This window comes from Chrysemys picta, chromosome 4 (genome assembly GCF_011386835.1).
Source record: "Chrysemys picta bellii isolate R12L10 chromosome 4, ASM1138683v2, whole genome shotgun sequence".
Lineage (NCBI taxonomy): Eukaryota > Metazoa > Chordata > Testudines > Emydidae > Chrysemys > Chrysemys picta.
This window is the reverse complement of record NC_088794.1, coordinates 33672234-33685213: the sequence shown is the minus strand read 5'-3', so window position 1 is coordinate 33685213 and position 12980 is coordinate 33672234. Positions and strand designations below refer to the sequence as shown.

At 50.7% G+C, this 12980-nt stretch overlaps 1 protein-coding gene across 3 annotated transcripts in view; it reads right to left on the bottom strand.

The window, feature by feature from the left end:
* The window catches only part of PNPLA2 (patatin like phospholipase domain containing 2), a 54289-nt gene that overhangs the window by 6019 nt on the left and 35290 nt on the right, over positions 1-12980 (bottom strand). For 2 of the 3 annotated variants that reach the window (XM_042862156.2, XM_005307293.5), the window contains 5 exons: positions 5207-5416; positions 4153-4213; positions 2763-2942; positions 1779-1911; positions 679-801 (listed from right to left, as the gene is read on the bottom strand). In XM_042862156.2, the coding sequence (XP_042718090.1) occupies positions 679-801; positions 1779-1911; positions 2763-2942; positions 4153-4213; positions 5207-5416 (707 nt within the window). Of the gene's footprint in view, positions 1-633; positions 802-1778; positions 1912-2762; positions 2943-4152; positions 4214-5206; positions 5417-12980 lie in introns of all 3 variants that reach the window. The other variant, XM_024109652.3, reaches the window with a different exon arrangement.

Sequence of the window (12980 nt, the reverse complement as noted above, 5' to 3'; positions counted from 1 at the left end):
ACTCCACTGGGAGACCCACGTTCAAGTCGCTGCTCTGCCTGATTCAGAGCCAAGACTTGAACCTCGGTTTCCCATATCCAAGATGAGCATCCTCCTCACCAGGCTGTTATGGGAGGTGGTCGGGGGGTGTCTCTCACAGTCACACGCACCTCGGTTTTGTCCCAATGCAGAATGGGAATTTTTTTTTTTGAAATCTCCACAGTTTTCATGGGACGAGAAACCGGTTTCCCACCCAGCTGTACTCCATTCTGACCTGGAATACTCTGGCATTGCCCCATGCTACTCCAGGCATAGGCCTCTAAGCAGAAACGGCCACTTGAGTTGAATTATCTTCAGAGGAAGCTTTGAGGCTCCAGAGTCCTCAAGCTGGCGACTGCCACGCAGACGGGCATACCTGCGTCTTCTATGAAATGGAGCTGGGTGGACAAGTGAGTACAGCTTTTATACCACGCCCATTGCTTTGGTACCTGAACGTTTCAATACAGTATCATCCTGGGAGGGAGGAGGGAACTTTACCCCAGGACTAAGCAACCCAACAGACAAGGTCTCTTGATTTGCTCCAAGTCGATTCAGTAAGAGTGACACAGCAGAAGGTGAAATGGGTGTCCCCCCCCTCCCACAGGCCGTACCCACCCCTAGATGGCTGCAGAGGGAGGGCTGGGAGGAAAGCAGAAGAACCTGGCTGAGAGATGGCTTCCCAGTTTCTTCTTGGCTTCCCTCATGAGATAGGTGCATAGATTACTCGTCTGTTCCTTCATCCACCTAATGTCTTCAGGGACATCCGGCAGCCATTCCAGCAACCTGAACAGGAGAGGAGGGACAGAAAGAGAACAATTAGCCGAGAGGCCACTTCTTCAGACATGAGAGCTGGAAAACATCTTGCAGACCCTCCAGTCCTAGCCCAGCAGGGCCAATGCACGACCATTTTCCAAAGCTTCATATCAAATGACTTGAATGATGGCGCTTCCACCACTTCATTGATGAAGCACACTCTAGTTTTGCCTGGAGCAGCAAGATATGCATGGATTTCACCCCTGAGGCATGACAGTCAGCAGCTCCTATATGTTGCCATCTCATGCAACTTTAGTTCATGAACTCCATGGAGGAGGTAACTAAAAGATGAAAGGCCACTTCACATTCAATATTCTATTCCCTATTCAATCCCTGAATTCCCTACACTTTTAAGCCTTCTTAAAGGTTTGGAAAGTGGTTTTCCTCTGCCTCTATTGCCTTCTTCCAGCCAGAAACACTGTTTTCATACTGTGGGTCAGTGCTTTACACCAATACCAACAAACCACTGAGACTTGTTGCTCTCCCCTTCCCCCTAGGGTGGCAAAATGGGGTCAAAATTCAAATCCAAAATTATCCTCCTCTCCCTCCCTTCCCCAATCAGACCACAATGGCATGTTAAACCTTCTAGGACTCATCCCACCCCCACATGAACAATCAGGAGGGATGGGACTATGCTAACGCCACCCCTCTCTACCCTAGTTTCGCTCTTGTATCCTTCCACTCCCATATTAGCTGCTCTAGGGAAGTTTACTACAACTCTCAGAGCAAGTTTCCAAACACAACCAGCTCTCTTCAACCTAGTGAGTCAGACGGGCTGTGGCTGAAGTCCCAACACAGTGACTGATAGGAACTGAAGTCGTCTCTGTCCTGGGCAGCTGTTGTACACAGGAGGGCTGGATTAGATCCTAGCCCTGCCCTATATCCATGCCTGACTGGCCACATCCCATGTTACACAGTGCTACCAAGCAAACAGGTGGGAGGTTTACCTGACCGTGAAGGAGACTGCTGATTCCACAGGGAGCGTGTACGGGATCATCATGGCAGAGGCCAAGCGCACAGGCAACAAGTTGGTGATGCCAACTAATAGGCCCCTTCTCTCAGTGCAAGCTTCCAAAAGGGCTGAGGACAGAACAACACGGGTCAGACCAGCCACCTGGCAAATGCAGCGTGATTGTCCACCACCTCCTCCCCAGTGCTACATGAACTTCAAAAATTACCTCACCTCAGGGAAAGTCTCACTCAGAGCATGTGCCGTTCCAAACGAGGAGACAAAGAGTTCAAGCATTTGGCTTCACCTGGCTCATGAGGCGCAAAATCCAGAAATCTCCTTCCCTCCCTCCCACAAAGGGGAGGCGAGTTCCCGCTCCAGCTCACTTAGGCCACATCTATACAACAGGGACTCTCCTGGCAGAGCTAAGTAGCATAGAAGCAACCTACAGTGACAGAAGGGGTTTTTCCCGCAGAGTAGGAACACCACATCCCTGAGTGACAGTAGGTAGGTCAATGGGAGCATTATTCCATCAGCCTAGCTGTGTCTACACTGGGAGTTAGGCTGACGCAGCCACGGTGCTGGAGGGTGTGGAGTTTTCACAACCCAAAGTGCTATAGCTGTGTCAACCTAAAATTTTAGTCTCTATGGTCCCCCGGAAGGTGGTGTGCAAGTATAACCCATTAGGCAGGATGTGTTGCACATGACCTCCCACCCTGCCTCCCCGATGCCCAGTCTATACAGAATCCGAGGCTTTTATGGCTCTCAACTACAGACCCTGGCTTTTTAGCTCAAGGTGTAGAGGTTCCAGGTTTAAGCTAAGAAGGGCTCCGGTTCAATACGCGATACATTAGCTAACATGGTGGTCAACAAGCAACATTCACATCCCAACAGGCCAATGAGCTATGCTGGTCAGCTTAGAGAGGAGAGAGTTTTTCACTGGAGCAGCTAGAAGTCTGGACTGTCCCCCTAGGGACCATACCTTGGTTCAGTCTGGGTGGCAGGTGTTCAAAGATGTGATCTTCGACAGCAGCCAGGGCAGCGTTCTCCCTCAGCTGGTCTTCAGCTCCCATCTCCTCCTCCTCCTCCTCTGGGTCCCTCTCCCCTGAAGAGTTCTCAACGGCAAGGAGAGGGCGCGAGGGCCGTGGGCGGTGAAGGAGACCTGGGGAGGGAAGGTGAGTGGTGGGACTGTGGCAATTTAGCCAGTTGTTTTGCTTGCCGATTGGTTGAAGTGCTAGATTTCACCTCATCTGATACCAAGAGGGGGTGGATTAACATTACAGCCATGAAATAGGCCTTCTATCTCCAACCGCGGGCAGCCATTTTGGCTACCTGTGTTATGATGCATAGCAAGGTATATTAGATACCTGCTCACCTAGGGTGCGACATGAAGCTGGAGTGCTTTTCTCAGCCAGATAAGCTAACGCCTCCCAGTACACTCTGGAAATACCGTAGGTTATTGCTCTCACCTTTTTTATTGCTATATACTCGAACCATAGGCAGAATCCAAACCCATACAGGTGCATCAGACCCATGCTTAATCCAAACCTCTCCGATTTACTATATGGCACAGATCCAGCCCACCCTGCAAGACTATACCTACTTGTAACTTCACCATTGGCAGACCCTGCCTACATGAAAGTCATTTGCACCAGTGTAACCACACTTCACTGGTGCAGGCCTCCCATACTGAGGCACTGTGCTGGCAGAAAGCACAGCTTCTCCCCAGAGCTAGGGTGACCAGATGTCCCGATTTTACAAGGACAGTCCCGATTTTTGGGGCTTTTTCTTATATAGGCACCTATTACCCGCCATCCCCTGTCCCGATTTTTCACACTTTCTGTCTGGTCACCCTACCCAGAGCAGCGTCATCCAGTAACATAACAGAGACACTGCCTTTGTTTCCTTAACGTCCACGGGTGGGGGGGCTAAGCATACAGGACAAAATGAATGAGTAAGCTTGATCTGCTATAGGCTGGCCGCAAGGTGGCACCACAGGCACATGCAGCGTGCCATGAAAACAGTGTTAACACAGGATGCCATGTAAAGTTGGAGCAGAAGCGTCTCACTGCATCAAGGCAGAAGATACTAGAGCTCTGTTCCCTGAAGTGCTGAGACACACTTTCGTTTATTTCATTGCTTACAGGCTTTGAAGTGTCAGAGGTCAAATTCACACCTGCTGTAACCCCGACTTCATTGCAGTTACACTAGGAATCAATTTGGCCTTGAGTTTTCCTGTATATCCTTCCCCAGCACCAACAACTTACAGTTAAACTCCATGGCCCAGAACATAAGGGGTTAACCAAGTCAGACAGTGTCCCTTTAACATAAGCAAAATGCAGTCACTGCAAGGAGGTAGCTTGGTGCCTTACCATTCTTCTTCAGGAAGTGCAGCGCATCCCGGTAGCCCTGCTTGCACATGTCCCGGAGCACCTGCACAGAGACACAGAGTGGGTCACTGGGGAGTTGGAGCGCAAGGTTGTTTGGTTAGGTGGAGTGTGGTGCAGATCTCAGCCCTGGGCTTGGATTTCTAGAGGAAATGCAAGAATTCTATCCCCCTCCTGCCCCACCTGATCAGGAGGTTCATTGCTTATCCTTCCCCTTCCCACAAACTCATCCCTGCCAACCTCTTCATCTGCTCCCCACCCTGGCACTTGAGCAGCAAAGGAGGGAGGGAAGGGTCAGAAACAGTCTTGGGGGCAAGGGGACACCATGTGAAAGGAGGCACCACCTGCATGGCCATTTGCACCTCAAGAGCCAGCTCTCTCTAACCCAAGGTCACAGTGGGCATGTCACATCGATACATAGCCCTAAAAGTATCTCTTGGCCTCCCTGGTAAGCTGCTCTGATTGGTAGGTAAGTTGTGGAATCCTTCACCAACAGAAGCCAGGATGGTCCACTGGATATCTGCCCTTATAAAGCCCTCCAGAGAACGGGAGGGGGGTGGGCAGCGCATGTGAATCAGAGAGAGAGAGAGAGAGAGAGCGCTCACACTGTCCAAGCTATCCATGGCGCTTGTACCAAACAAGCACATTCAAAAATGACAGTGCCTAACACCTGGTTGACGGGCAGTCACTCTGAGTCACCAATGGCAAGATGATGCTTATGCCTGAAGGTTCCAGACTGGCTTTTAAAATGCAGGGGCGGATTGGTCCTGAGTGCATGTGCGTCCTTCTTCAGAAGTGGTACCCATTTCTTGCATGGTGCCAATTAAATCAAAAGCCACCCGCAGGAGGATATTTTCAGGGTTTCCACCAGCGCCTGGATTCAGGATTTCCCAGGGGGAAGAACACTAGTGTAGCTTGTTTAAATGGCTATGGGATGGACTCTGGGGGTTTAAATGTCAATGCAAACATAGGATCCAGAGCTCCACCCACCAAACCGCGGTGCACAGTCAGCATTCTGCTGCCCCAACAGGGCGCTCACCTGAGGCTCTGGGGGGAACAAGGCTTTCGAGAGGCGGTAGAGGTTGCGAAGGTTGAACTGGATGCTGGTGTTGGTGACTCTCAGCTCGTGAATGTTTGTGGAGCTGTCCCGGGGGCAGATGTCACTCTCGCCTGAGAACGGAGACACCGTGATGGTGTTCTTCAGCTCGTATTGCGGCAAGTTGTCCGAAATCCCTCCATCAACGTACCTCTGGAGGGAAGGAGACATAAATGATGGATAGGGTTTTTTTCCCCCCGCACCTCTCCCTCCGTAAGCCAGTTTCTATCAACGCTCTGCATCCCTATTGCACACACTCACAAGCCAGGAGAGTACTACAAACAGAGTTTTCACTAACGGTGGCTGGACTGACAGCCATGACTTCCCATCTAGGGAGTTCGTGATTCTTTCTGTTTTTTTCTGTGCCTATTCACCTGAGAGAATTTTTAGTCACACAAGAATGTTTGTGGAGACAGGAAAAAGGTCACCCCTTGTGAATACGGATTCAAAAGTATTTGCACCAGAAACCATAATCAGTGCTCTTTGGGGGCTTGGGATCCATCCAATCAAGGAGCAGAAATGATATGGTGACACTCAGGTGACCAATCATAGTGCAGGTGGCACTAACCTAAGCTACATTCACCATGACTAGTTTGCAAGGAAGTCTGTACTGTGAGCATTCCTATAAACCACGCATCTAATGATTTTAAAACAAATGAGTTAGTAAATACAGAAGCCTGCTGGTGGATAATTGGGAGATAAAACAAATTAAAGCATAGACTCTTTGCTGCCAATTTGTCTGCTTAGCGGTAAAAGTCACATACGTGCCCATTTTAAAGGAACCCATCGGCTGGCTAGTTTAGCTTTGGCATAGGAGTGGAATAGGAGGGTTCTCTGGTTTTGCGCACAATAACCATGTTCTTTTAATAGCAACGGTTACTGCTAATTATCCTTGATGGAGAGACAGCTTTGGCATGTTCAGATCTAGCTAACTGGGTCAATTCAAAGCGTCCTTTAGCTTTTGCACAACCATAGACTGAACAAGAGGACTCCCATAATGGGCCTTTGTGATGGCCCAGAAAGCAGTATCCAGATGCTAAAGGGCTATGTTACTGGCTAGGCTGACAGAGCAGTAAGACAGAAGAGACTTCTGCAGAGCAAGAGGCAGGAACCTGTAATCTTTCAGATAAGGCTCCCATTGACTTGCAGAGAACTGCAGGGTCAGCCCCAATGTAAGAGACCCTTCTGTCTGGGCAGGTGACTAACAAAAAGGAATGCCTGGATGACAAATAGCTAGCTAGAGCAGAACCCAAGCAAGACTAAGGAGATACTGGTAGGAAGAGGGAAATGCCCATGCACATAGCTCCATTGAGCAGCCCATTAAAAGGACTGCAAGGCTGAAAGCAGACTAGCATAATAACAAGAAACCGGCAAGACCTTTTGGAAGTCAGCCCAGCCCATAACAGGACACAAGTTCTGGCTCCCTTTTCAGCCAGGCCCATAACAAGGATGGATCTTTCGCTGTGCAATGCCGGGGAGGGTTGGATGTTGGGGGTGGGGGAGAGGAGACAGGAGAAAACGTTTTACATTTTGTTCTCTCTTGCTGGAAGGGAGACAAGTGGCTTATCTCTGCACAGCTCACATCAGTCCCCCGCTGTCACGGTTATTAACGTCCTTATGTAACAGGCCAGAAAAAATTCCTTCTCCACAGATGGCCTTTCACCTACTTCCACTGGGGAACACACAGCACATGCTGAACTTCTCCAGCAGGCTCCCAGGGCCCTGGCGAACAAGTTCACCTGCATGGTTCCTACTCCTGCCTGGACTGAGTGCTTTTGCCCACCAGGTGATCTCATGGATCGGGACTCTGGGCTGCACAGCATAGTCCTCTGAGATAGCCCAGGGTGTTGCTTTCCTCCAGGTTTTTTATTGTTAGGTTTGCAGGGCAATTCTGAGTCAGAGGGCCTAAAAGTAAGAGTTCAAGGAGGGGCTAGATTCCCCAATGGTTTTTACAGGCAATGCATGCAAAGGCTCCTACAGCAATGCAATTAGCGAATGGGCGGGTGGTGTTTACTGAGTGGAAGCTGGCATCTCGACACACCAGATATGCGGAACTCGGTGACCGTGCAGGACTCAGCAATAGCAAGGTGGGAGAGAGATAAAAGAGGGAACAGACAAAACTCAGGGGGGAAAACACAGCATGGAATAGCAATAAATGACCCCTGCACAGGGCGCTGCCTGGGGATTAGTGAACCCAGCCTCTACAAGTCGCTAGGGAGGGCCCTGCGACTCCACCTGGTATTTCACAAAAACAGTCCTCCTCTATCCCCAGCCCGAAGTCGGCTGCAGTTGTTGGGTACCATTCCCTATCCTGGCAGCAGCTCATTTGAAGGGTCACCCTGTACAGCCAGAGATGGAGAGAGATGCTAACCCCACAATTTCAGGGGGAGGAGAAGGGAAGGCAGAAGGAGAGTAGCTAGAGAAGTCTGCTTTACAATATGAGAGGTTGTTGAATGTTTGACTACCTTGGGTCAGGGACTATCTTTTTGTTCAGTGTTTGTACAGTGCCTAGTACCATAAGGTTCTGGGTCATGACAGTAGTATACTAAGAGTTTAGACCAGTTGTTCTCAACCAGGGGTACGTATAGCCCTAGGGGTAACACAGAGGTCTTCAAGGAGTACATCACCTCATCTACAGATTTGCCAAGTTTTACAACAGGCTGCATAAAAAGCACTAGCTAAGTCAGTACAAACTAAAATGTCATATGACTTGTTTATACTGCTCTATATACCATCACTGAAATGTAAGTACAATATTTATATTCCAATTGATTTATTTTATAATTCTGTGGTAAAAATGAGAGTCAGCAATTGTTCAGTAATAGTGTGCTGTGACACTTTTGTATTTTGTGTCTGATTTTGAAATAAAGTAGTTTTAAGTGAGATGAAACGTGGGGGTACGCAAGACAAACCAGACTCCTGAAAGAGGTAAAGTAGTCTGGAAAGGTTGAGAGCCGCTGTTGTAGACCATGGCACAGCCAGCGGTTTTGTAGCCAGGGTGAAGAAGCAGATGCTTTCCTGCAGGTGGCAGTATAAAGTAACAGCTCCAAAAAAGGGTGTTTGACTGCTGCAAAGGTGACTCTCATCAAAAGGAACCTATATGTGGGCCTATGCACCCTGCCCTCTGGTTGACTGCTACTGACTGTTCCTAGCTCAGGCTCAGCTGCAGAGACACCTCTGCCACGGTGCCCATCTCTAGCCAAAACTACTCCTGTGCAAACCCAGCCTTGCTCTACACAGCCTATTATAATCTAGGCCAGGGGTCGCCAACCTTTCAGAACTGGTGGGCCGAGCCTTCATTTATTCACTTTAATTTAAGGTTTTGCGTGCCAGTCATACATTTTAACGTTTTTTAGAAGGTCTCTAAGTCTATATATTATATAACTAAACTATTGTCGTATGTAAAGTAAACAAGGTTTTCAAAATGTTTAAGAAGTGTCATTTAAAATTAAATTAAAATGCTGATCTTACGCCGCTGGCCCGCTCAGCCCACTGCCGGCCTGGGGTTCCGTCTGCCAGCTCCTGCCAGCCAGAGTCCCGGCTGCCGGTCCCGCTCAGCCTGCTGCCGGTCTGGGGTCCCAGCCCTGCCCACATAGAGTGAGTACCTACCGTCTCCCTGGTTTTAGCTTATTCTCTTCCTCTCTCTCTGCACTGAGCAGAGCTGAGGGTGAAGGAGCAAGCTGGGGGTTGGGGTATAGGGTCTGGCCAGGAGCTAGAATGAGGGAGGGGGCTCAGGGTTGGGGCAGGAGGTTTGGGTGTGGAGCGCTTACCTGGGCAGCTCCCATTTGGTGTGAGGGGTGCAGGTGGGAATGTGTGTGTGTGTGTGGGGGGGGATGCAAGAGCTTCTGTTTGGTGCTCAGGGTGGGGGTGGGGATGTGGGGGTGCAAGAGTCAGGGCTGAGGGCATGTGAGGGGGTGCAGGAGTCAGGGCATGAAATGTGGGGGAGCTGGGTATGAGTGCTGGAGTCACGGCTGGGGTCGTGGGGGGTTCAGGAGTCAGGGCAGAGGGCTGGGAGCATCCCCATGACTCCTGCTCACACCCCCAGCCCCCTGCCCTGAGTGGCTCATGGCAGGGGGCTGGAGAGGATATGCCCTGATTCCACCCTCCTTCCCCAAGGCCCCCTCCCTTCTCCGGAGTAGCAAGCACACTGCGGCTGCGGTTCCGGCTCTGCTTCTCCCCCTCCCTCTCCAGGGCAATCAGCTGTTCGGCCACAGGCAGGGAGAGCAGAAGGGGCAGGAACCCAGCACGCTGGGGGAGGAGGGAGCTTAGCTGCCGGTGGAGGCTGCCCTGCAGCAGCAGCCGGCAGGACCAAGCTGCTGTCCCCTGCCCCCGCAGGAGAGAGCAGGGGGCAGAGAAGAGCAGGCTGGGCCGGGCAGGATTTTTAATGGCATGCTGCTGCCTGTCGGGGTCCCGGCCGCCAGCCCCACCCAGCCCGCTGCCGGCCTGGGTTTGGCAGCGGGCTGAGCAGGGCCGGCGGCCGGGACCCTGACAGGCAGCAGCGTACCATTAAAAATCGGCTTGTGTGCCGTCTTTGGCACACGTGCCATAGGTTGCCAACCCCTGATCTAGGCTCTGAGTCCTTGAGCGATCCCCTCTCCACCCAGCAGTGACAGCCCTGCTAGGCAGGTTAGCTCTCAGTCCTTAGGAGCAGCCACGATTGGGGCAGGGCCAGGTGTCTCAGTCAAGGGTCCTCTTTTGTGGAGGAGGATCTATCTCTGGCTCCCCTCCAAGGCACGTTACATGCTACATTTATTTCAGCTGCCCAGGAGTTAGTTCTGGGACCCTTTTCCCTCCTTTTATGTCTCCTCTCCCCAACACCTGCTGCCTCAGCTGATCTCATAGCGGGAGCCTACTGGCCCTGCCCTTGTTTGCGTAGCACACAGATACAGCGCACACCCGGAGAAGACTGGGCTGGTTGCTTCTTTCCATGTTCATTGCTAGGAATTGGAACTGTCATGCCCCTCACTTGGCTCCTGCTGAAATGGAGCCATCAACCAAGGGCACAGGAAGGGGCTGTGTTCTCAAACTCCCCCACTCTCCCTCCCCCCCCAATAAAGGGAGACCCATGGAATTCCTTTGGATGCACACAAGGAAAGCAACAGGCCCAACCTAGCAGGGTGAGGAATGTTTAGTGGCTGGTGGCAAGGCCGGCTCTAGGTTTTTTGCCGCCCCAAGCAAAAAAAATTTTGGCTGCCCTCCACCCCAGCCCTGGGCTCCCCCCCGCTCCTTGCTGCCCCAGCCCTGGGCTCTCCCCCCCAACCTGCACCCTCCTGCTGTCCCAGCCCTGGGTCACTGGTAACTCGCTCCCATGGCGGGTCATTCAACAGGAATTTTGGGTGTGCACAGAACACAGACAGGATTGGTTCCCATACGGTTACAGAACTGCTGTAAAGTGGAACAATTTTCAGCTTGTGTGATTGGAGGATGTCTGGATGCATATTATAAGACTGTCCTACATAAATGAGGAAAAGGTGAGGTGCCTTTATTATTCTTTTGTTCCACTCTTTGTTTCTATAGGGAATTTGCCAATGCAATCACGGTCTTCCTTTTAAACAAATAAAACTAAAACCAAAAAAAACAAAAACAAAAAGAGCAGCAATGGCTGTTGAAAATAGCAATTCCAGTCCTAATAACCACTGGGAAGCATTTCTTGCTCAATTTTATCCTACTTTTTCTACAGCAAGTTACAGTGGATCAGTATATTTGATTTGGAGGAAATGAAGTAACAGCTGCCTAAATTGAGCTTGAGCACTCCTGAATTTTGAGGGCGTTCAAATCTGGAAGGCAGGTGCTGCATTCCCTTTCTGAATATTAGCTAAATCTGGAAAGGAAGAGTCAATTTCTGCTTCCATGGCTCAGAAGTGGAAATCCTCCTACGTGCCTGGTACTGTATCTAAAGCTGCCCAGGTCCTCTAGCAGAGCCTCCCCTCCGCTCCCTTACTTTTCATTTTAAATTCTAGTGGGATCCACATACCTCCCTTGCTAGGCTTCAGATAGAGAGGTGCACTGTCCCTTTAGTCCACCCAATTCCTTCTTTGGGAGCTGCAAGGTGAGGTCACACCAGTATCCCTAATCCAATCTGGGGAAGTCTTCTGAAGGCTTGCCCCAGATATCCCCTTCTACTCCTTGGGCTGGGCACACTTGTCCCCCACTCCCAGTGCCACCCCGTTCTAGCAGCCAGCTCTCCATTCACAGCAAGCTGCAGCATGGCTCAGCTACCTCACTCCCTCCCCCTCCTTTTCCTGTTGATAGCTGCCAAGGGATTGCTGGGAAATGTAGTTCTTTCCCTGCTCCAGGGCTGGCTCTATAGGTAGGGAGCTAGGCAAGGAACCACAGCTCCCAGGGTCCCATGGGTTTTCCGCTTCTGCAGCGTTGAGAGAGGGGAGAAGTGAGTTTAAAAAAAAAAAAAAAAAAAAAAGGATGGCCAGAATGCCACCCCCTACAAATGTGCTGCCCCAAGCACCTGCTTGTTTTGCTGGTGCCTAGAGCCGGCCCTGGCTGGTGGTCTCCTCCGTAGCAAAACCGGGAACTTTTACGGGGAGAACTGGGGCCGAAGGGAGCAAGGAAAGGAACTACTCTGAAGCCTGGTCATAGAGAACACCCTGAAATATTCCACTTGGTGACGTGGCCCTTCCTTGTCACAGGGACTCTGCTCCCCTTTACAGCTCCCGTGGAGCCTGTGGCTATAAGGCCCAGACTGTGCTCGACATTACAAATAGGGGCCATGTTGGGTGGGTTTAGTACGGTTAGATATTTAGCAATTTTACAGAAAGTGGCTTTTGTTGGTTTAAGAATAGCCACGAAATGCCCTTGCTGTCTCTGTCCCCTCTGCTACAGGCACTAGGGCCGGAAGAGCTGCTCACTGAAGCACAAACCTTACCCTCCTCGTGTACGTCCCCCTGAATATTTTACCTGCTGCACCATCATGGGCCTGCTCTGGTGCCAGCAGGATACTGGCACTGACAAGTGGTTACAGCACCACAAGCGCAGGCTTGGGACATTATGGACTCTTCCTCCTTCTATCATAAAGCAACAGAGTGCTGAATCACACAAGAACCAGTCTGAGGGGCCTAACAGGATAGGAACACTATGAGGAACTTATGGGAGATGCACACATGGCCTATATGTTGTTATCCCTCGCAGGCTGTAAGGGAAGTCCCTGGGCTATATCTGTCTGAGTAACTACTGGGGTAGTTCTGTGAGATTGGAGCGGGGGGGGGGGGGGGGGGGGAGGAAGAAAGAAGAGATAGGGCTGTGCAGTTTAATGACCTGATTTTGTACTGGAGTTGTCAGGGTGGGCTTGGGAGCAGTGTAACGTGTATGAGCATCTATAGCCCTTTTCTCATATTCTCATGCACTCTTTTTGCCAGGGTGGTAAGGTGGTGTGTGGCAAATGGTGACCATGCCCTTGCTGTATTCTCCACCTCTCACCAGCAGCATGCTGGGTGCCATGAAATCCAGGTGCTAAGTATATTCCCCTCATGCACACTAGTGAGTTAACTCTCCAACTCCAAAGGCTACCCAGGGAAGCCACAACTATATTGCAGGAAGGGGGTGTGGGAGTTTACTGCTTCAGCCCATCTGTCCCTCCACATAAGAGACCTTGACCCCATGAAACGTTATGTTCTTGATACATCAGCAAAACCAAGTGGCAAAAAGACAAAACATCTTTAACTTCCAAGAACACAGCTCATCCAGAACATTAGAGGGGAAAAAA